This window comes from Pelobates fuscus, chromosome 10, assembly GCF_036172605.1.
Source record: "Pelobates fuscus isolate aPelFus1 chromosome 10, aPelFus1.pri, whole genome shotgun sequence".
Taxonomy (NCBI): Eukaryota; Metazoa; Chordata; class Amphibia; order Anura; family Pelobatidae; genus Pelobates; species Pelobates fuscus.
In genome coordinates, this window is record NC_086326.1 from 103,180,691 (window position 1) to 103,204,799 (window position 24,109).

At 44.4% G+C, this 24,109-nt stretch overlaps 1 protein-coding gene across 3 annotated transcripts in view; it reads left to right on the forward strand.

Annotated features, from left to right (window-relative positions):
* ARHGAP22 (Rho GTPase activating protein 22) overlaps nt 1–24,109 on the forward strand; it is a 129,196-nt gene that overhangs the window by 70,302 nt on the left and 34,785 nt on the right. For all 3 annotated transcript variants that reach the window (XM_063434679.1, XM_063434680.1, XM_063434681.1), the window contains one exon: nt 20,025–20,146. In XM_063434679.1, coding sequence (XP_063290749.1) covers nt 20,025–20,146 — 122 coding nt within the window. The remainder of the gene's footprint in view (nt 1–20,024; nt 20,147–24,109) is intronic.

The window sequence follows — 24,109 nt, forward strand, 5'->3', positions numbered from 1 at the left end:
GGCTACTTAAAAGCACAAACATGCCTACCACGCGTGGGCATACCGACGACTTTATCCTTAACTCCTACAACACAGTGTAAGAAGGGGCCATAATGCCCAATCACCCTCCAGACTATGCACAACCGTTAAGATTGTAAGGTGTCCCATTCCTCTGTAATGCTTGTGTACAGCAATAATTTTTTATGTGTCTAGCAAGAGACATCCCCCCTTAACTTTTTTTTTTTTTTTTTTTTTTATAAATTCTTAATTTTTCTGTGCTCAGTTGTACAATCAAATTACATTAAGCATTTCTTGAGATCGTCAGTTTACAGTAAGTCAACAGTAGTGAGTATACTCCCAGTGTTTGGGGTTAGTGTCTAGCTAACTTAACTTTTAGATCGAAGAGATTAGACTTAGCTAGCTTACTCTAATTCATAAAATGTGCAATGTAATCGCAAGAATGCCCACATAAATGTCATACTGATATAGATTATTTTAAGCAAACAAATATGTTTGAATGACTATCTGTTCCTGTCCAAATCTGAGATGATTAAATTGCGTATACGCAGAAGTAAATTCACACTGACACATGGAGTTCAGGTTAAAAGAACTTCGAGAAAATTTAATGGCATCTGGTTAAAAAGCGGGTATGCAGACCCTTTTAAAGGCAATATTACATCATCATAGAATATCAAGATAACAACAAATAAACATCATTAATTGGTCTATGTGTTAAGTGGTAGGTTAAATGCCCTCCAATCTATATTATTAATTGGTTTAGGGGTTAAGTGGCTAGTTGGGCATCCTCCCATCATGGGATGTCGTCATCTTCGACACGGGAGTGGACATAAGATTCAAGCGCCATTGTTGTTTAGCACGAGGCTCGCTCGATGGGAGGGGGGATCTGGCAGACAGCCATTTTGAGTACTTGGCACCGTTTTAGCTTCAAGGTTAGTTTCTCAGGCTTAGTGAATACACATTTCATTAGTTCAGTTCTCATGATCTAACTATGGCATACATTGTTACATATTACAGGAACTTGACAATTCCGGTGTTACTCATATCCTTCTAGAAAATACATTCTCTTTCTAATATTCTAAATGCTGTTAGGAAAATCTATCATATAATGCAGTTAATGGAGTTAATGGGGAAATTTTAATAAAGGTTTTAATAATTCTACAACAGTCCCCCCTATGAAATGTTAGGCACTAAAAAGATAAACTTTATTTGTTAATACCAGAAGACATGTTAGCCCAAAGGCACAAAACCCTATGAAGTAACGGTTCCTAAAGTCTTTTTAGTTCTTCAGAGGGACATCATAAAATAGACAAGCTTACATTACCATATGGACCTGTGTTATCTGGAATATAGGCACAACAAGTCATGGTGACAGGTAGTATTTTACATACACCCCCCTTCTCAGCTAGAATCATGTCTAAGGCCATTCTGTTCTGGAAGGTCATCTGGGATGTGGCCTGCAACTGTTCGGCGAAGCCCTGGAGGGCATCTCTGGTGTAGTTGACAAAACGTTGTTGGTTGCAATAGGTATAATAAATGCAAATCAAAATATTATTAGCAGTGACGGTTGGGAAAATGGAATCAAACTTTTTTTTTAACTGCAAAATCATCTGGTACCCCCCTTGGCACACCTATGGCATCAATATATATGTATATATGTGTCAAACTTCCCTTTAGAGGGGTGCTCCTATTTGTGTTCTGAAGCATGAATGTGGTATGTCAAGAGTACCTTGTCATGTATTATGTGTATGGACATAATAACCCTGGCTAGGGCACATTTACTTATTCATCATAGTATTAAACCTGTCCCACGCTACATCAGTGTAGGTGGACTCGGATCATTTAGTCAATATTAATATCACCACAAACTCAGGATGGGCAGATAATCCTGAAGAAGCTTGGCGTTTGAATCTCTTTAGCTTCATGAGATCTCCTTTTGGAGTCCTCGGCTTTCCATCGATGGCAGGTGGTCAGGCATTATTATGGCCATCAAACACCTACTTGTTGATATCTTTTTGTTTTCTAACAAGTAATTTTTCCTTTAGAGTCAAAGGTTTGTCAAAATCAACAAATGTTACTTCCCATGTTGCAGAGAGAGTCTTGAATCTGGAACAGTGAATCCACTGAGTGATCTCTGCAACTTTCACAATGCACTATTGGGTATATGGTCTTGGTTGTCACATTGATGACCGGCTAGGCTTCTGGTCATCCTGACAAAATGTCTATTATAACTAGTGCATATTTGAACCGGCAGCTCTTTGGCACCTGGATATAGTCACTTGGATTCTTGAAAGGGATAGTGAGAGTTAGCTAGGTGCTTAGGATTCTCCTCCTCTTCTGCCTAAGCTGTCCTTGGCACAAATGAAACAGGATCGGCAGTAACTGTTGATTAGAGGAGTAATTGTAGGTGCTTCAGAGTATTTAGAGATCAAAGAGTTCATGAGGGTCTTGGATAGGTATAAAACTCCACGGGCCTACTGCCCAGTACATGTTTTTGGGTAAACAGAACTTGAGAGTGTTGGAGTACAGCCCGTCTTCAAGGGTTGCCCCTTTCTGTTTTCCAGCTTTGTATTTCTTCAGGGTCAGCAGCTGCTTGTCATTCTTTCAGGAGCTTGAGATCTGTGGATAGGATCTACATGGTGAGTATAGAAGTTTCTTCAGCGGACACCCTTCTGTCCACTTCCCTTGGTGCACTTGTGGCTTGGTTGGCAGCTTGGTCAGCTGAGTGGGGCTTCTTCTAAAATCAGTTTTCCGTGGCCCTTTACCTTCAGTATGGCCACTTCTTCAGCAGGAGTAGGGCATCCACCAACTTCTTAATAGCCGTGCTATGCTTAACTGGCGTGCCAGTCGCTGTGTGAAATCTTCTTGTCTTCCAGATTGATCCAAAATCATGTGCCGCATCCAGGGCATATCTTGAGTCAGTGTAGGTATTGGCATGTCTTCCTTCAGGCATTTTGCATGCCACTGAGAAGGCTGTCAATTCAGCGTCTTGAGCAGATGTGGGTGAGGAAAGTGAAGATGCTTGACGTACCTGATCTTCTGTAGCAACAGCAAATCCAGTATGGTACCTTTCCTTTTCATCCGCAAACAGAGTGGAGTCAGGATCTGGCAAAGCTACTGCATGCCCTGTTAAGAGGTGTCTTGTTTCTTCTTTCATCTGTTCAAAGCAACCATGAGGAGCAGTAGAAGAGGTATCCTCACCTATTTCTGTGTGAGATTGGGGGTATTTGTCTTTCTATTTACAGTTCTCTTGCTGACCCCCCTCTGTAGAGAGCTGATATCGAGTTTTAGTGTTTCATGTTTTTGTTCTAATGAGTCAGGTTCCTTTCATGAGATTTCTGGGGACTTAGTGAAGAAAAACATGAGGGACAGCCACCTCCCAGTGATGATACAGGTGTCTTACTTCCATGGGTATCTGGGTCAGGACCGCACTATTTCCTTGAGAGTGCCCAAAACAGGTCTTTCATGATGAAGTGTACCTCCACCAGTCTAAATAATTTTTCGTAGTGTGGTATTCCCCCCTGGGAAGTGGCGGAAGAGTGGCCGGAGCAACTTTTCTTCAAAATATAATGTCAGGTAGAGGCAGAGTTGTCTATGGGCGGAAATGTCTTTAGAGAAGTAAGGTGCTTTGGCTGGATACAGTAGAGAATAGAATTAATATCATGAGGAGCAGGAATTATTAGGACCGGCACTAGAGGTGCCACACCACTGGGGGCTGCCATATTGGATGTGGGCACAACTTGAGCAAGTTGAGGCAGGGTAGGCGTGATCTGGGTAGGGGGTGTGGCAATGGAAGGTACATGGGAAGTGGCAAGTGGCTGAATAGGGCGGAGTTGCATGGTAAGGGTAGGAGAATGGTCAAGCCATTTGGGCAGGTGTCAGGGCGGGGCGCGGGTAGGGCGGAGGAAATTGGTAAGGAATAAGAAGGGAGGAAGCATATAAAGGATATAGATATGGTGGTGGGGAGATGGAGGAATGAGTAGCGGATGGAGCGGGAGGGGGAGAAGGTGGAGTAGGAAGGACAGGAAAAGTAGGAAGAGGAGAAGGTGGAAGGACGGGAGGAGTAGGAGGAGGAGAAGGTGGAGTAGGAGGAGGAGAAGGTGGAGTAGGAGGAGGAGAAGGTGGAGTAGGAGGAGGAGAAGGTGGAGGAGGAGGAGGAGGAGATGGAGTAGAGGGAGTAGGAGGAGGAGGAGGAGGGAGGAGTAGGAGGAGGAGAAGGTGCAGTAGGAGGAGGAGAAGAGGAAAAGGTGGAGTAGGGAGGAGTAGGAGGAGGAGAAGGTGGAGTAGGAGGAGGAGAAGGTGGAGTAGGAGGAGGAGAAGGTGGAGTAGGAGGAGGAGAAGGTGGAGTAGAAAGAGGAGAAGGTGAAGGTGGAGTAGGGAGGAGTAGGAGAAGGTGGAGTAGGGAGGAGTAGGAGAAGGTGGAGTAGGGAGGAGAAGGTGGAGTAGGGAGGAGTAGGAGGAGGAGAAGGTGGAGTAGGGAGGAGGAGAAGGTGGAGTAGGAGGAGGAGAAGGTGGAGTAGGAGGAGGAGAAGGTGGAGTAGGAGGAGGAGAAGGTGGAGTAGGAGGAGGAGAAGGTGGAGTAGGAGGAGGAGAAGGTGGAGTAGGAGGAGAAGGTGGAGTAGAGGGAGGAGTAGGAGAAGGTGGAGTAGAGGGAGGAGTAGGAGGAGGAGAAGAGGACAAGGTTGAGTAGGGAGGAGTAGGAGAAGGAGAAGGTGGAGTAGAGGGAGGAGTAGGAGGAGGAAGGTGGAGTAGGAGGAGAAGAAGGTGGAGTAGAGGGAGGAGTAGGAGGAGGAAGGTGGAGTAGGAGGAGGAAGGTGGAGGAGGAGGAGGAGGAGAGGGAGTAGGAGGAGGAGGGAGGAGTAGGAGGAGGAGAAGGTGCAGTAGGAGGAGGAGAAGAGGAAAAGGTGGAGTAGGGAGGAGTAGGAGGAGGAGAAGGTGGAGTAGGAGGAGGAGAAGGTGGAGTAGGAGGAGGAGAAGGTGGAGTAGAAAGAGGAGAAGGTGGAGTAGGGAGGAGTAGGAGAAGGTGGAGTAGGGAGGAGTAGGAGAAGGTGGAGTAGGGAGGAGTAGGAGAAGGTGGAGTAGGGAGGAGTAGGAGGAGGAGAAGGTGGAGTAGGGAGGAGGAGAAGGTGGAGTAGGGAGGAGGAGAAGGTGGAGTAGGGAGGAGGAGAAGGTGGAGTAGGAGGAGGAGAAGGTGGAGTAGGAGGAGGAGAAGGTGGAGTAGGAGGAGGAGAAGGTGGAGGAGGAGGAGAAGGTGGAGTAGAGGGAGGAGTAGGAGAAGGTGGAGTAGAGGGAGGAGTAGGAGGAGGAGAAGAGGACAAGGTGGAGTAGGGAGGAGTAGGAGAAGGAGAAGGTGGAGTAGAGGGAGGAGTAGGAGGAGGAAGGTGGAGTAGGAGGAGAAGAAGGTGGAGTAGAGGGAGGAGTAGGAGGAGGAAGGTGGAGTAGGAGGAGGAAGGTGGAGTAGGAGGAGGAAGGTGGAGTAGGAGGAGGAAGGTGGAGTAGGAGGAGAAGAAGGTGGAGTAGGAGGAGAAGAAGGTGGAGTAGGAGGAGAAGAAGGTGGAGTAGGAGGAGAAGAAGGTGGAGTAGGAGGAGAAGAAGGTGGAGTAGGAGGAGAAGAAGGTGGAGTAGAGAGAGGAGTAGGAGGAGAAGAAGGTGGAGTAGAGAGAGGAGTAGGAGGAGAAGAAGGTGGAGTAGAGAGAGGAGTAGGAGGAGAAGAAGGTGGAGTAGAGAGAGGAGTAGGAGGAGAAGAAGGTGGAGTAGAGAGAGGAGTAGGAGGAGAAGAAGGTGGAGTAGAGAGAGGAGTAGGAGGAGAAGAAGGTGGAGTAGAGAGAGGAGTAGGAGGAGAAGAAAGTGGAGTAGAGAGAGGAGGAGGAGAAGGTGGAGCAGGAGGAGGAGAAGGTGGAGCAGAAGGAGGAGAAGGTGGAGTGGAGGAGGAGTAGGAGGAGGAGAAGGTGGAGCAGAAGGAGGAGAAGGTGGAGTAGAGAGAGTAGGAGGAGGAGGAGAAGGTGGAGTAGGAGGAGAAGAAGGTGGAGTAGGAAGGACTGTAGATGAAGGGGAGGGATCGGCGGAAGGAGTAAGCGGAGGTGGGCAGGTAAGGGAGCAGACAGGTGATGTAGCAGTGGAGGTGGGCAGGGTTGTGAATGGGTTTGAAGGGAGGAAGAGCAGACGGGAGAAATGGGTTGGAGGGGGAGGGTGGTAAAGGAGAGGATGAGGGTGACGAGATCTATAGGACGGATGGGGGGGGGGGCGGGGAAATAAGGATACATCAGAATTCAAGACTAGGTAGAAATGAGGAGGCAGGTAGGTTCTCTTCCGCTATGGAGGCTGCAAATAGCCCATGTACAACAACTATTAACTGACCCTATGCTTTCCCTAGAGAAAAATAATAAAAGGCTAACATGCTCATCTGTCTGAACAGGCCTCGAACGCTTCACTCCGTGGGTGTCCCGCAGTGGCTAACCCACTACTTCTCCCACACCAGACTTGTGCCCGTGGAGACAGACGCTATCCCTGACTCTCCGTTCTTTATTTTATTTATTTATTTCTAGCATCTCAAAATATAATTCTTACATACATCACAAATATACATTATCACAATTTTATGTCTCGCAAAAGGGATAAAACTTATTCTACTCTTCACTGATAATGTATTAAAACATACAAAATAGACAAATAACATTGTCTTCTGCGAAATAAATGAAAAAGATAATGGAGATTTTGTTAAGCTTTATAAACAGCTATACATTAATTCACCTTTCTTGTTTTCCAGTTTCTGGCTGTTAATGACAATGTACAATGTAATAGATCAGCAGGAAATGCTAGCAGAATGCTTGGTTGCATAGGGAGAGGTATTAGCAGTAGAAAGAGGGAAGTGCTCATGCCATTGTACAGAACACTGGTGAGACCTCACTTGGAGTATTGTACGCAGTACTGGAGACCGTATCCTCAGAAGGATATGGATACCTTAGAGAGAGTTCAAAGAAGGGCTACTAAACTGGTTCATGGATTGTAGGATAGAACTTACCAGGAAAGGTTAAAGGATCTTAACATGTATAGCTTGGTGGAAAGACGAGACAGGGGAAATATGATAAAAGCATTTAAATACATAAAGGGAATCAACACAGTAAAAGCGGAGACTATATTTAACCCCTTAAGACCGCAGGACGTACTATGCCGTCCTTATTTTGGTGGCTCTAAAAGCCGCAGGACGGCATAGTACGTCCTGTGATCTTATGTACTTACCCGGTCGCCGGCGATCCCACGCCGGCGATCGCGGTATGGGGGACTTACCTGGGAGCCCAGGGAGTCCCCCTGCGTCCTCTTCAGCCGCCCAGGGCCATGTGATCGCGAGGTCCTTGCGAGGACCCCGCGATCACATGGACGGCATAGCCGTCCAAGGCATTGCCAGCAGGGGGAGTGCCTGTAATGACAGGTACTCCCCCTGCTGTCTGAAAAAAAATAAAAAATGTTAAAACAGTGTAAAAATAAATTATATATACTTAGATCATATATATATATATATTTATTATATATATGATCTAAGTATATATATATACACACATACACATAAATATGCATACACTGTCTACGTGTATTTTAATATTAATATATACATAATTATATATATATATTAATATCAAAATACACGTACAATGATATTGATTAAATATATATATAATTTTCATTATATATATATATTTATATATAATAAAAAATAAATAAATATATAAATACGTTAAAAAAATAAATAAAAAAATAATAAAAAAATAATAAAAAAAAATAGATAAAAAATATATAAACATGCGTAATTTCGTTCTAACTGTATTTTAAAATTAATATATATATATTGATATCAAAATACATGTAGAACGAAATAATATATATATCTATATACATAAGTATATACGTATATATCACTATGTATATACCTATATATAAACAAAAATAATTAAAAAAAATTATATACATATATATACACACATATATATATACACACATATATATATACTAATTCTACGCATATATTTATGTAATAATTTTACATAATTAGGTCATTTTATTAATTACAATTTGCAGGACCTGCCTGCCAACCCAGGCCAAAAGTTCAGGGAATTACATTGTCTAGCACTATATTTAACTCTGTAACTTTCCAAGACACCATGAAACCTGTACATGGGGGGTACTGTTTTACTCGGAAGACTTCGCTGAACACAAATATTAGTGTTTAAAAACAGTAAAATATATTACAACGACGATATCGTCAGTGACAGTGACATTTTTTGCATTTTTCACACACAAATGGCACTTACACTGACGATATAATTGTTGTGATACGTTTTACTGTTTTGAAACACTAATATTTGTGTTCAGCGAAGTCTCCTGAGTATAACAGTACCCCTCATGTACAGGTTTTATGGTGTTTTCAAAAGTTACAGAGTCAAATATAAGGTTTGCGTTTCAGTTTTTTCACATTAAAATTCGCCAGGTTGCCTTTGAGACCGTATGGTAGCCCAGGAATGAAAATTATCCCCATGATGGCATACCATTTGCAATAGTAGACAACCCAGGGTATTGCAAATAGGGTATGTTCAGTTTTTTTAGTAGCCACTTAGTCACAAACACTGGCCAAAATTTGCGTTCAAATTAGTTTTTTGCATTTTCAAATATTAACACTAACTTTGGCCAGTGTTTGTGACCAAGTGGCTACTAAAAAAGACTGGACATACTCAATTTGCAATACCTTAGGTTGTCTACTTTTGCAAATGGTATGCCATCATGGGGGTAATTCTTATTTCTGGGCTACCATATGGTCTCAAAGGCAACGTAACCAATCTGGCGAATTTCAATGTAAAAAAACTGAAATATGTAACACGCTATATTTGACCCTGTAACTTCCCAAAACACCATAAAACCTGTACATAGGGGGTACTGTTTTACACGCGAGACATCGCTGAATACAAATATGTGTATTGTATTGCAGTAAAAGCAAACAGTATTATGACATTCACAGTTAGAATGTCACGTAGAACTAAAAAAATGTAAAAAATTCTTATTTTCTCCCATTTTTAAAATATTTTTTTCATATTAAATTATGTTCCATACCTAAATATTTGATGTTAAACGAAAGCCCAGTTTCCCCTGAATAAAATAATATATAATAATGGGGGGTGCATTTAATATGAAAGAGGTGAATTATGGTTGGACAGACATATAGCGCAAATGCGAGGTTTTGTTTACGTTTTTTTGGATCACAACGTGTACATTTGGCTGCGGTCTTAAGGGGTTAAAAGAAGAAAAACTACCACAACAAGAGGACATAGTCTTAAATTAGAGGGACAAAGGTTTAAAAATAATATCAGGAAGTATTACTTTACTGAGAGGGTAGTGGATGCATGGAATAGCCTTCCAACTGAAGTGGTAGAGGTTAACACAGTAAAAGAGTTTAAGCATGCGTGGGATAGGCATAAGGCTATCCTAACTATATGATAATGCCAGGGACTAATGAAAGTATTTATAATACGGGGCAGACTAGATGGGCCGAATGGTTCTTATCTGCCGTCACATTCTTTGTTTCTATGTAATGCACTTGCTGCTAGTAACAGATCTGGAATCAATACACTATAATGCCCAAAGTCTCGACTTATGTGTATATGCAATAATAAAATATCTGGGCTTAGGTCAAAAATTATGTTAGTCAGTCTTTAATCTTGGAGGCTATCATTATCCAATAAAGACAGATTGGAGCACACTCCCACCTTATCCATTTGTTAATAGTTAGGCTTATAATGTTTTCTGGTTCCTTTTTAATTAGATCAAAACATTTTTTTTTTTTTTTTTACCATTAAATTAAATTATTGAAACTCTCTAGTTTTTTCCCTTTAGTAATTATAACTTTCCTGTTCATAATATGTGGGATTTAAGGAAAACAGCATGTCTTAAGATAGGATGAGCATGATAGGAGTAGGTCTAGGCAGCCATGGCAGGGAAGGAAGGAAATGATGAGAAAGGAAGAGACTGGAGGTAAGGGCGTAAGGGCAGAAGTAAGAGCAGAAGTGATGTCACCTTTTGGCCAACCTTCTTTTGTACTAGGGGCCATTTTCTTTTAGGGCATTTCAACATTACACTATATTATAGCTAATAAAATAAATCAGAGAAGGAACATTCTGTTCGGCAAAATGAAATACTAAACTATGGACAGACTTGACGGATTAAATAAGACCGTTGAAAACAACATACATCTAACAGCCCGTAAAGCTGTCTCTAGAAACATATGCTTTTAAAATACTAACTTAACAACTTCTAATTCTTGCATCAGATTCACTCCTTAACCATCCTATCAATTTCTATTGAAATAACAAAATACACAATTAGAATATTTTCTAGCAAAAAATTCCATTGCTAACTCTTAACAGTAGCTTCTGAATAACTCTACGGAACACTGAAGAGACAGACCTGAATCGCTAGCATGCCACCCCCCTCCCTCCTCCCCCCCGAACCTCCGCACACAGAGACCAGAAGCAGGAGAGGGAGGGGGAGAGAAGCAAGAGACTAGAGAAACTACAGGCACAAGATTTAACCCTGTCAGCACTGGAAGGACAGTTACGTTACAGTTATTGCAAAAACACAACATTTAGACAATACACCTAGGGTACCCATACTTATAGCAGAAAGTAATATGGCCATGTACACATTAGAGTAATCATATAAACAGTAAGAAACAGCAAATCGCTCCTGATCCAGTCAGGTCAATCATAATATAGTAATAATCTCAGTGAAACTCAATACAAAACCCCAACCCTCTACTAGGGTGGTCCTCTACCATCTAATGGCTAACACAAAATACAAAAACCCCACAGCATTTAAGATTGGGGTAGGGTGGGGACCAGGGATGGTGACCGTGGTCAGCTACATTTCGGTCATTACTGACGGGATGATGGGAGTGGTCACCTCCTGGACGCCATGACAGGGCTCTGGCTGGGAGAGCTTCCCAGTAACACAATTATTATGATATACATACATTCTTAACCCTTTGTGATCAATTTCTTCCTCAACCCAACCTTCCTGCTGAATAGCTCTTGCTACTCTGTACCAGGCTTCTGCTGTACGAAGCAAATCATTATCTGTAAGCTTGCCTTTCTTCTCTGTTAGTAATCTGCGCCAGCTCTCTGGCTGTAATCTACCACATGAAAGCACAGCAATTCTACACACTTTAGCAATCTTTTCAACTCCCTTAACCATCTCTTCACCCTCTCTGTCTTCAACTAGTTCACACGCTAACCAGCCCTTACTGGGCTTCTCTAACCCCTGTCCCATTCCCCCTATAAAAGGCGTCCCAGATATAGAGGAAAGAAATTAAACAGAGTGTCTACAATGCTCGACTCCCATGTGAGGGTGGGTCCCCACGTGCGTCTTCCCAAAACGTAGACTAGTCACTTATTCCGCCTACCCGAGGTAGCCACGGATTGGAGCGAGGTGAGAAGTGTGTGACCAATCACTTCTCTCACAAAGAGAAATAGGAGGGGAAAGTGTAAATAACACAGGAAGTAGAGTAAAAGTAAAAAGTGAAAGTAGAGACAGACACAGGAGTTTGAATGACTCCCAATTAAGACAACATTTCAATTGAAATACAGTGCATGCATCACAGTTCAAATAAATTCAACAGTAGTCCCTTTCCTTTACTCATGTGGCCAAAGCCACTTCCCTTAACCTCGTAGTGTCCCCGCTCGGAGGACGACTTCCTCAAGTCTCACTACCAGCGGCCACGGAAAACAGCTAACACCGGCCCGAGATCCGTATGCCTCCCCCGTTAAAGTGGACCGATAAACGTGACCACCACTTCCCTCACTCCCGTAGCGCCCCTACGGACCCACCCGTAAGTCTCACTACCACGTGGTGATGGAGACAGCAATGCCTGCCCGAATCCACGCACCACAAATAAAATTGGAATGCCACCAGCCTCAGCGCTCGAGGCTGGAGGGTACCACCTCTCTGCAAGCAGAGCAATGTGCACAATGAGGCTAGCTAGGCTATCAAAGTGACACCATGGGGAATCCCCAGGAAGCAGTGAGTCTACACCCTTCCACAGACTCCCCCACCTCTTTTTCCTTACTGCTGCAGCTACCCACCACCCAAAAGAGGTAAACAGGCAAAAGAAGACCCCCAGGAAAACTTCCACAGGTCCACCCCCAATTTTCCCTACAGCCACAGCCACGTGGCTCCTAAAAGGGGTAAACAGGCAACAGATGACCCCCAGGAAAACCTCCACAGGTCCACCCCCCTTTTTCCTTACAGCCACAGCCACATGGCTCCTAAAAGGGGTAAACAGGCAATAGAGGACCCCCAGGAAAACTTCCACAGGTCCACCCCCCTTTTTCCTTACAGCCACAGCCACGTGGCTCCTAAAAGGGGTAAACAGGCAACAGAGGACCCCCAGGAAAACTTCCACAGGTCCACCCCCCTTTTTCCTTACAGCCACAGCCACATGGCTCCTAAAAGGGGTAAACAGGCATTCACTCTACCCGGGCACTTAAGCTAAAGACAGAACAATACAAACACACCCAGGCAACAGATAGGCAAAATGCAGGTAAAAAGTGGGTAACAGTAACAATACAAGGACTCTGGGCAAGTTATTACCTGACTTTGATGTCCTCTCGGTAGCAGTCACAGACACTGGTACAGATAAATCACAGGGAAAAGGAACATACCGGCTAGGCTCTGCAGCAGTCTCTACCGTGTACTGGGAGGTGATCAGTCTCCTTTCCTTCCCCCCAGGATTCCTCCGTCCAGCAGTGTCTTCTTGGACGGCTGCCAGATAGGTCATAACCCAGAGCTCCACGTTGGATGCGCCAATTGATATAGATTATTTTAAGCAAACAAATATGTTTGAATGACTATCTGTTCCTGTCCAAATCTGAGATGATTAAATTGCGTATACGCAGAAGTAAATTCACACTGACACATGGAGTTCAGGTTAAAAGAACTTCGAGAAAATTTAATGGCATCTGGTTAAAAAGCGGGTATGCAGACCCTTTTAAAGGCAATATTACATCATCATAGAATATCAAGATAACAACAAATAAACATCATTAATTGGTCTATGTGTTAAGTGGTAGGTTAAATGCCCTCCAATCTATATTATTAATTGGTTTAGGGGTTAAGGGGCTAGTTGGGCATCCTCCCATCATGGGATGTCGTCATCTTCGACACGGGAGTGGACATAAGATTCAAGCGCCATTGTTGTTTAGCACGAGGCTCGCTCGATGGGAGGGGGGATCTGGCAGACAGCCATTTTGAGTACTTGGCACCGTTTTAGCTTCAAGGTTAGTTTCTCAGGCTTAGTGAATACACATTTCATTAGTTCAGTTCTCATGATCTAACTATGGCATACATTGTTACATATTACAGGAACTTGACAATTCCGGTGTTACTCATATCCTTCTAGAAAATACATTCTCTTTCTAATATTCTAAATGCTGTTAGGAAAATCTATCATATAATGCAGTTAATGGAGTTAATGGGGAAATTTAATAAAGGTTTTAATAATTCTACAACAATACTATGCTTGATACCTAGTTTGCACCAGCTGTTGGGGCAGTGCAAGCCCGCTTGTTTATTGATAAATAAAGAATATAAAAAAGAAAAAGAAAAACTACCACAACAAGAGGACATATTAAATTAGAGGGGCAAAGGTTTAAAAAATATCAGGAAGTATTACTTTATTGAGAGGGTAGTTGATGCATGGAATAGACTTCCAGCTGAAGTGGTAGAGGTTAACACAGTAAAGGAGTTTAAGCATGCTTGGGATAGGCATAAGGCTATCCTAACTATAAGATAAGGCCAGAGAGTAATTAAAGTATTTAGAAAATTGGGCAGACTAGATCGCCCAAATGGTTCTTATCTGCCATCACATTCTATGTTTCTTGGGATAGTAGATCCGTTTTGTTCCAGGATATTCAGCTGTACACATGTACGTCGGGTGCAAAAGTGGATACTCCTAAAAAACCATTTAGAAGTCTGCAGACAAAAAGATAATTTTGTGGTCAGGTCTTTATTAAAAACATTTTAAGGCACAAAACATGTGTGACACAGGGTAGCGGGGCCTGATGTCTGTAGCTCATGTGACACTGGGTTAAAAACAAACATTTTTATTACACAAATACGGCCATCAGAGATTCTCGGCTATATGAGGACCAAAGTACCTTTTTATTGCACATTATTGGGCTTGGACCAAAGCCTCAGACCAGGCAATAGCCCTAATTGTTTCTGTGGCCTACTGCACATGCTGTGCAGGTGGAGCAGAGAAGCTGCCAATCTCCCGACGCGGAAAGCGCCCATCGAGGTGCGACATTGCAGCCTCGTTGCCCCCCACCTTGGCTTGGTGGGTGTTATCCCTGTCCCCATAACCGAATCAGAGTTGAAAATACTCTTCACAGGTGCCCAGTGAGCCACTAGGCACGACCCAGATGGCCGTCGCATTGGAGCCTCTGCCAAGCCGACCAGCCCTCGGAGCCCTGACTAGAAAAAGTTGCTGCTGGAGCATACCGACTCAACTATCTCCCCATGGTTGTCTACTCATGAAAATAACTTCCTCTAGGTCTTTGATCACACTTGTGAGTGCTTATGGCCAAAGCTCCAACCCGAAAAGACTTGATTTCGCCTCTGCGGGCTGAGCCCCGGCCCTCCAGACATCACTTGTTCCAGCAATTTCAGCACTTCCCGAATGGGATCCTGCGGAGAAGATGGCATGAAAACCATTGCGGTGAAAGCTTGTCCTGCACGGTTCTGATCTCACGGTTGGTCGCAACTCGCCTCCCATATGGAGAAGCACACCCTCAAAACAGCTGCCTAATTCTGAGGCATATGCTTTGTGTCACCAACCCTGCACAACCAACGGGCTGCAGCCAAGAATGCCAATTATCACCCTGAGGGATGAGCTTCCAGTCTGATCTGAGAAGGTGAGTGGTGACCGCATAACTGGCTATAAGGTGGACTCTCTGATGTGGCCTATGTAACAAACACTCCTTCCCACAAATGTTCGCCTGGAGGAGTGTGGAAGCCGGCCTCCTGCCCACCAACTATGGTCCAGGTCTGGGACACCGTTTGGGAGTTGCCCTGCCCAGCCGCCACTATTAGCTTTCCCTGGGTGCCCCTGGTTTGGCACTTTCCCTTCATGCGAATGAAACCGAACGCTAGCTCTCTGGAGGCCAACACCCACCAATAGTCCTCAACGTAGTCCTCAACGGTACTTAGCCGCAACCGCTATGGAACTAATTTCGGCATGAGGACTTCGTAGGTTCCCGGTCACCTCAGCAGTACTTGGCCGCAAATGTTATGGAACTGTTTTTGGGCTGAGGTTCTCAGACGACTCGGTTCGGGGTTTTGAACCAATTTGAAATCCGTCAGGAGAGCCCTTTTTGGAGGGAAGGTATCTGAACCTAAGGGGAACAAATGCTTCCTAAGAGCCAGGCAGAGCACCCTTATTGCGGCCTCAGGAGCTCCTGAAAGTTGACCGACAAAAGCACCAAACGCCTGGAACTATTTTGTGTTAAATAGTTTTTTCGCATGCAAAATGATAGCAGACATAGAACGGGTTTGAAAAATGTATGCATTGTTGCCTACGCAGAGGCATAATATGTCAAACAAAGGTAAAGCACATTGCATATTTCACATCAATTCCGCCTTGGGCGATTGTAAGCTATTTGCATCATCTGAGTAGCCAGTCTGCATATGCATGCAGTGTATGGGTTTAAGCTAAATCGTATGCACTCCGTTAATCCCGTTTAGTAGATATACACATACTTTGTGTTTGGCATAGAAAGCTAAGTCGTATGAGTGGATGAAAAAGAAGCTTCTGGTGATAATAAACTTAGGAGTGATTAGCATTCAAGTATACTATGCACAAATATTAGACATGTAATGGCTGATGGGCGTAACCCAAATAACATTAAACTAAAGCCCAGTGGGGCAATGTAATTGACCAACAGGTTGTTTTTTTTTTTTTTTTTTAAAGCTGAATTATAAAAAAGGAAATATTCATCTTATGATGTATTAATCTTGTGCAGAAATTAGCTAAATGCAATACATGGAAAGAAAGAAATGAAAATTAAGAACCATGCCTTAGTGCCTACGTAGAGGCATAATGTGTCAAACAAAGATAAAGCACATTGCATATTTCACATCAATTCCGCCTTGGGCAATTGTAGGCTATTTGCATGAGCTGTGGAACATCTGAGGTGCACATGTAGGCTGTGGGGCATATATTGCCGTAAAGGCTCCCGTGGTGCCAGGTCCCAGACCGGTCCCCCAGATCTGCTCAGGCTGCCCCCCGCAAGCATCAAGGCACAGTAGGCACTCGGGGACAACTTGTGGGCTTCTCCACCCCAGCATGCTCAGATATCCAAATTTGAGGTGGTTTGGGTTTAAATCCATTGTTTGGGGCTTGGGCTCAGAGCAATGCTTGTCTGCTTCCAGTCGGCCCAGGCCCTGCCCCCCGGAACTATTTTGGACATAGGACCACGTGAGTGGCTGGTCAGAACTTTAACACGGTGGCAGTTTCCCCTACACTGCATGGCTCTAAGCACTATTTGGAGAACTTGGGTGCTCCGATCAGGGCTGTGTGGGGATGTATAATATGTGGGGTTATTTTATGTTTTTATTATATTTTTATATTTTTGGGTTTGGCTTTCAGTTCCTGGGAGGTAATTGGCTTACCAGCCTTTAACACAATTATCTCCGACCCAGAGATTCTGGGAGGGGCTTGTGTTGAATACCCCTGCTGTGGTCTAGGCATAAAAGGCCGAGTTTGGCTCATTAAAATGTGTTGTCTAGTAACTGGGAGGCTCATTAATATGTGTTGTCTAGTTACTGGGAGGGGAAAGGGCTAATCACGGCTCAGCACATTGTTCTAGCTTGTGGAGGATTCAGGGGGAAAAGTCAAGTCAAGTCAAGACTAGAGCTCCCAGGACTGTGTGTCGTCCCCTAGTCCCCTATCCTTCTCCATCCTGGGTATAGGGAGCTTTGCTACAGCTACATAGGCTGATTATTAGCTGGCGACATTATTGTGCATACGTAGCAGTCATACTAATAGCATTGCAGGAATTGCTGTTATAATTTTCTTTTACTGTTAGTTCCCAGTAGTACTATAGCCTGTTTTGTTTCAGCCTACATCAGTAATTATAGTTTAACGTGTTGCACAATTTTTATTTGTTTATTTTTTAATCTTTTGACTAACTTATTGTCAGTCATAATAGTATACTTCAATTATTCCTCTTGCCCACTTATTTACTGACTTGCTTTAGCTTGTTTATAATTTAAAAAATGTGCAGTTCTATCACATGGCACAGTAAAATGTATCTTGAAATGCTTGTACTTGCTGTTATTGCATAGCAAGCTTGTTTGTCAATTTATTTCACAACAAAAATAAAGAATTAAAAAAAAAACGTGTGACACAAAGCAAACTCTGGGGGGTTATATAAAAAAGTGGTGACTGAATATCTAAAAGAGAAGATGGAGCAAAATGCAAGGGAAATTAGCAAGGGAACCTGTTTCATGAAGCTAAAAGGCTAGGAGACAATTTACCTTTCTGTAACGGCAACCCAGGTAGTAAGAGGGTATTAGCCGTTGGAGACGTCCTTTTCTCTGGCAAGTTGCTGTATAAAAGTAAAGCTGGTATCCCCCAGCTGGTATCCCATTATACCATCAAATAAACTTTGCAGACACAAATCTTTTCAAAATCGGTCAAATCTCGATGTTGAGGCAAGAGTGACTTATAAAAATAATACCAGGCTCTTCCCGCCAGGGACGACTGCAAAGCACTTCCTAGCATTCGACCAGAGAGACGTTTCCAGGCTACTCCACCTATACCGCCAGGGAGATATCTTCACATACAATGACCTCCCAAATGCAGAAACCGTGACCACATCAGACTACTTCCGATACATACAACTCAGAGACCTGGCGCAACAGCCAATGATCAAACAGGCAGGAACGTCACCCCAGACGACATTCGAGAAGCAATGCTTTGACGCACCCCAACAATCTGGACAAATCTCCAACATCTATAACGCCCTGACAACCCACGCTACCCAAGTCAACCTCCCCTATATCACCGCATGGGAACGAGACCTAGGGCCGCCAGACGACCCGGGCGACTGGCCCGAAATCTGGGAAGCAACAAACTCCCTGACAGTGTGTGTCACACACAAGCAACAGGCATATAAAACACTTCCGCTGGTACCTGACACCACATAGACTCCACAAAATGGGCCAAAAATCTGACGAGCGATGCTGGAAACTGTGCGGAGACACTGGCTCATACCTTCACTGCTGGTGGGATTGTCCTAAACTCAAACCGCTCTGGACCAAAATATGCAACCTCATCGAGCACATCCTCGAAAAACCATTCACAGCAAACCACTGGACTCCCTAGCCAGGAGCGAACCCTCGCAACACGACGGGCAATAGCGGAACTGTGGGCAGACCAGCGTATCCCCAAACTATCAACCATAATCAGCAAGGTCAAAGAAACCCGCGACCTGGACGAACTAACAGCACAGATACACGACACGTACAAAGCATTCCACCGAACCTGGGACCTCTGGGACACGAACTATGCAAAATGGTAGACAGCCTCAATAGGTTAACCAGCCCGCCTCCAAAACCACGTCAACCAGGACCCACCCCGTAAACTAAAGATAACACAACTATCCTAACTACAGGCCACCCCCCCCCCCACAGATGCCGCACAGCTACACCCCCTCCCCTTTTTTTTCTCTCTCTCTCTCTCTCTCTCTCCCCCCCTTGCTTCTTTCGCTCTGCCTCTCCCCCTCCTCCCCCATCCCACTGGGGCCGGGCGGGGGTGGGCGGGCAGGGCTCCCATACCCAATAACAACATTGGCGGCCCCCTACTCAATTTGACAACATACATAGCACCCGGCTACTCCAGAGCGCGGCGCGCCCAGACAAGGGAACCCCCCAAACCCAACTCACAGACCGGCACACGTGAAAACCACACCAACCGGGCCCAGAAACCCACCACGACACCCTCAGAGACGAGGGCCGGACCACACCGGTCGCCTGCACCCTCGCCTCCGCTGAGAGAACACCCCCCCCCCCTACAACAGAGATACGACCCCCATATCATCACCCCCCCTGGACACACCCACACACACCTACTGGGAACCACGACCAGCGACTGACACACTCAGACCCCAATGAAGGACACCCCATGACCCATGCAACCCCCCTTCCCAACGAACCACCCCCAACACAGAACCAATTGCCAACATCAAAACAACGCCCACGACCATAAACAGAACCACACGAGACTCCCAAGCCAGTAGCCCCACGAGACACACCCCAACAATCTCGTCTTTGTGGGACACATCTGAGGAATCAGATTTACTGAGCATCTCAGGCATCATCCTTGGAGATACATGCGATGGGGGCATCTTGAAATAGAGCCTGATATCAAACATGTTACACTTCTGTCACCCACTCAATGTGTGTCCTATTAGTTAATAAGTGTGTAGTGGTTCATAAGAATGCCACTTTCTGTCTCATTACAGATTGTGCCTTTTAGTAGAAAGCAGCAAGGTGAATTGTTAATGTAGGATTTACCTAAGAGATTTGCTTTGACAGAGTATGTGAACTTGCACTTTAAGGGCCATTCGCTTGATACTAAAATTCTCCTGTTCTTTAAATCTACATAGGGATTTAGCCTTCCTGGCTAAAGTATTTATTTTTGCATCCCATTGTGTCATCCATTGGTATGGAGGTATCTCTTATCACCAAAAACCTTGTAAACATGGTAGTAGTTGCGAGGCAGTAGTGGAGCCCCACAGATATGGGTCTATTCAGTAGTTCAGCCGGCCATACCCCCGATAATTTTAAAGAATTTTAGGAGTGTAATTTATTTTATTGATGGGTTTAATATTTTTGTTTTTGTGCCATCTGCTTAGGTTTGAGTGTTTTTATAATCTGCTACCATTACAATTTAATTTTGCATGTGTTGCCTTATTTCTCATCCTCAGTTTCCTAGATGAAGTGCAGTCTCACTCTGGTGTTAACAAGATGAGCGTGCATAATTTAGCCACTGTCTTTGCTCCAAACATCCTACGCCCCAAATTACAGGAACCACTGGCTTTAATAGAAGGTGAGTGCTCCTAAAGGATTTACACATGTGTTTTATGCCTATCACATAATCTAGACTGCATAGTGATATAGGCTTAATATTCACATTTCCGCTGTGACCCCTTCTTTGTCCTATTAATTAAAAGATTACAAGATAGCTGCTTGTACTGGCCCTGCATGTGTTTGTATAATGTTATCATATGCCTTTTGGGCAGCCTTTTTTGCCAAACAAATGTATTTATTTCCAGCTTTTCTAACTAAAATCTTAAATTCTTCTAATTTATTTTTTATTTTTTTTTTTATTTTTTGTCAATCTCTTTTTATTGAAATTTTGTTTTTTCATACCCGTGCGGGTCAAGAATATTCGAAACATACATCAAACATAATCATGAAAATATAGTACGGCATGAACAACAGCATGTAAACAAGATCATGTACTAGGGAATGTGGGCCTGCAATGGCATGTTATCGTGAGTGTGTGAATTGCCTCGGGAGAATGGGCGAGTAACCATAATATGTGTGTAGTGACCCTCTCGGGTTCTGAGTTATGGCCTTCTTCTATGTGTACCCAGGGCCCTGGGGGGCCTGGGGGGGGGGGTACGTAAATTTGGAGCGGTCGCTCCCTCTTGCCAGTGGGGGGGGAATGGGGTGAGCTAGGAGAGGCTCAAGGTCAGCAGATTGTGTGTAGTTATAACTGTGCAACATAGAACATGTGTGGTAAAGTCTCTATTATTCGAATCAGGCATCAGGAGTTGGTCGCTTGTCAATGGCCTGGTTGGGTGCGGGTATGCCCAAAGCATGGCAGAATGTCGGGAACTCCTCAAGTGTGGAGATTTTGTGAACAGTTCCGTGTCTAGTGACCACCAGGAATCTGGGTGACCTCCAATGGTATTCTATCCCCGCTTCTCTGAGGGTGCTGGTGACTTGGTTCAGCGATCTGCGCCATTGTAGCGTGGCTCTGGTGAGGTCTTGGTAGATGTTAAGCTGTGCGCCTTCAAATGTGAGTGGCGTCTTGCCCCGGAGAGCAGTCATCAGGATTCTTTTGTCTTGGGAGGTAGCACAGCGGACAATCACGTCTCGGGCCAAGTTTGGGGCTGTCCTGCCCGAGGGTGGCAGGCGGTATATCCCATCCGTATTAAATTTCTTGGCCTGTGTAGGTGGCAGGATGGCGGCCACGAGGCGTCTCAGGTAGTGAGGTAATTCGTCTGAGGAGACGTTGTCTGGTACTCCTCTTATTTTTATGTGATTTCGCCTTGTCCTGTCGTCGAGGGCGATATAGTGGAGGGAGAGTGCTTGCTGTTGATTCTGGAGTGCCAGTACTGTGTCCTGCAAGGTGGTTAGTCCCCGTTTGATGTCAGTAACATCGTTCTCTGTGGTCTGAACCCTGCCAGCAATAGCCTGCACGTCAGACTTAATGGCTTCTATGCTGGTCGCCAAGAGGTTTTTGATTTCCCCAATTAGGTGTTGGAAGTCCCGCTGGGTGACTGGGGCAGACCCATCAGTGGTTCCCCCTGGTGTAGGTACCTGTTCTGGGGGTTGGGCATGTGGGCTGGGACCCCTGTGTACCTTCATGGTGTCCTGCTCCGCTGTTCCCGCCATTGTGGCTGGCGGCCTGTGTTGTTGCAGCATGGTGCTGATATCCCTGGACCCTGAGGCAGTCTCCGGTGGGGGTTTCTGGGACCGGCGGCCCATTTCTGCCCAAGTGTGTAGGGGTGCCGTATAGGGACCGTCCCCTGCTGAGTCCTCAGGCTGATCGAGGCCGTCGAGGAATGCCGCCCAATCGAGGGCTGCAGCCGGCTTGTAGGCCGCAGGTCTGCGTTTCCGGCGGTTCACCCGTGCCGGGCACACAAACGGCATGGGAGGTGGTAGGGGAGAGTGCCGATGATGCCCCTGGTCAGGAGTGGGTGAGTTTGGGGTGTTAATCCCCACTTGTCGGGATTTTTGCGGGTTACGGTCGGGAGCTGTGCTGAGGTGCGACCGCTCCGGCTCGTGGTCAGGCTCCGCCCCCCCTTCTAATTTATTTTGTAGCCTACCTCTGAAGTCTTGCTAGTTCCAAAACATCCTATGCTGCCTAAATGTATAAATTGCTTGTGGGTTCCTTAATATAAAATGCATGACTTTTTTTACATTCATGTGTAATGAATCTCATCTGCCACTTGCCTCCCCAGTCCTCCAAATAATTTTGTAGAGGAAGTTATATAATGTTGTTATAACCTAGTTTTATGTCATCTGCAAACACCAACACATGACTTACAGTTCATTTATAAAAAAGAAGAAAAAGGAGTGGACCCAGGAAAGAACCTGACCTTAAGTCAAAGTTCTATACAAACACATTTTGTGTGTGTGTCAAATGCATTGGGAAAATCCAAATATATAACTTCTTCATAGAATGCAATTTACTTAGTTTGACATGACCTGTCTTTCATAAAATATTGCTTTCAATAATTATATTGTTGTTCAATATGAATTATTAAATATTTTACTTTAACCATTTTGCAACCCCAGATGTTAAGCTCACATGTGTGTAGTTTTCTGTTTAACATTTGAACCCTTTTTAAATGTAGGCACCACATCTGCATTACACTAATCTTTTGGTACAAATCCTGTAAAAATAATCCTGAAAAATTAAAATCCATACTGGGTGAATACCATCTGGCCTGGTGCTTTGTTCACATTAACTTTATTCAATTTCTGTATCACTTTTTTTTGTCTTAACTAATCATTTGTTTGTTGTAAGGCTTTTGTAACAGGGATTTGCAAACCTATAGCCATAGATTTGCCCTATATACTGAAGAAATTTAAATATTTAGAATTTCTGATTTTACTTGATCCTCCTTGATTAAAAACCCCATCTCGGTTCCAATGGACCAACACTCTTAACCAAGCATGTCAAACTCAAAGGCAAGCACGGGCCAAATAAACAATGTTTAAGATTATGTGGGCCGCAAAAAACAAAACAAAGCACAAACTAAAATTACTTATCATTATCATGCAAACAATATGTAATTCTAGGTACATATATATAATTTACTCAAAAGCTTCACTTCAAGTTAATTATTATGCCCCCCAATCTAATATACAGTCTTGTGGCCCCGCCACCATTCTAATACACTGCCCCGCCTCCCCATTCTTGTACACTGCCCCCCCACTCTAATTTAATCCATTGCCCCCACTCCTACAACACACAGCCCCCTCCCCCCCACCACTCTAATACACTACGCCCTTCACTCTAATACTTTGTCCCACCTCCCTCCCCCCAATTTAATACACTGCCCCTCCCCCCAACTTAATACACAGACCTCCCTCCCTTCCACCACTCTAATACACTGGCCTCCCACTCCACCAATTAATACACTACACTACAGGCAGGTTCCCACCAAGCCTCTCTTTCCCTACCTTAAACAGTCATTCAGTTGAGCCCTGCATGAACTTCTCTGCCCAAGCAGGCTACACACGCTCTGGCAAAGCAAGCAGGAAGTGAGTGGGAGTGGCTGACCTGCTCTGCACGCAGTCAGCCCCTCTACACACTGTAATGCCACTGCTCAACCGCCATATATGACTCCATATGCTGTATTCGCATATCTGGCCGTTGGCATGCAAGAATGTTTTTGTGCCACAGCACCAGGATATTCCTGGTATCCTGTTAGGCTAGTCTGACCCTGTGCCACAAATATACTCCTTGTGGGCCGCATGTTTGACATGCTTGCTCTTAACTTGTTTTTAGCTAACATTGCATATTATTGCTCTTCTGTTGTCTATAACTATTTCTAAGTATTGGGATGGAGGAAACCGCACTCACTAGGCTGCCAAGGTGCACCGGATCCGGGGAAGTCCAAACCCCATGTCATATATAAAATAAAGTAGTACTCAAGGTGTACTAAAAAAAAACTGTTTTATTGGTGCAAACAAACAGCAATGTTTCGACCAGACTTGGTCTTTGTCAAGCTAGCACATTAGCTTGATGTGGTAGCTTGACAAAGACCCG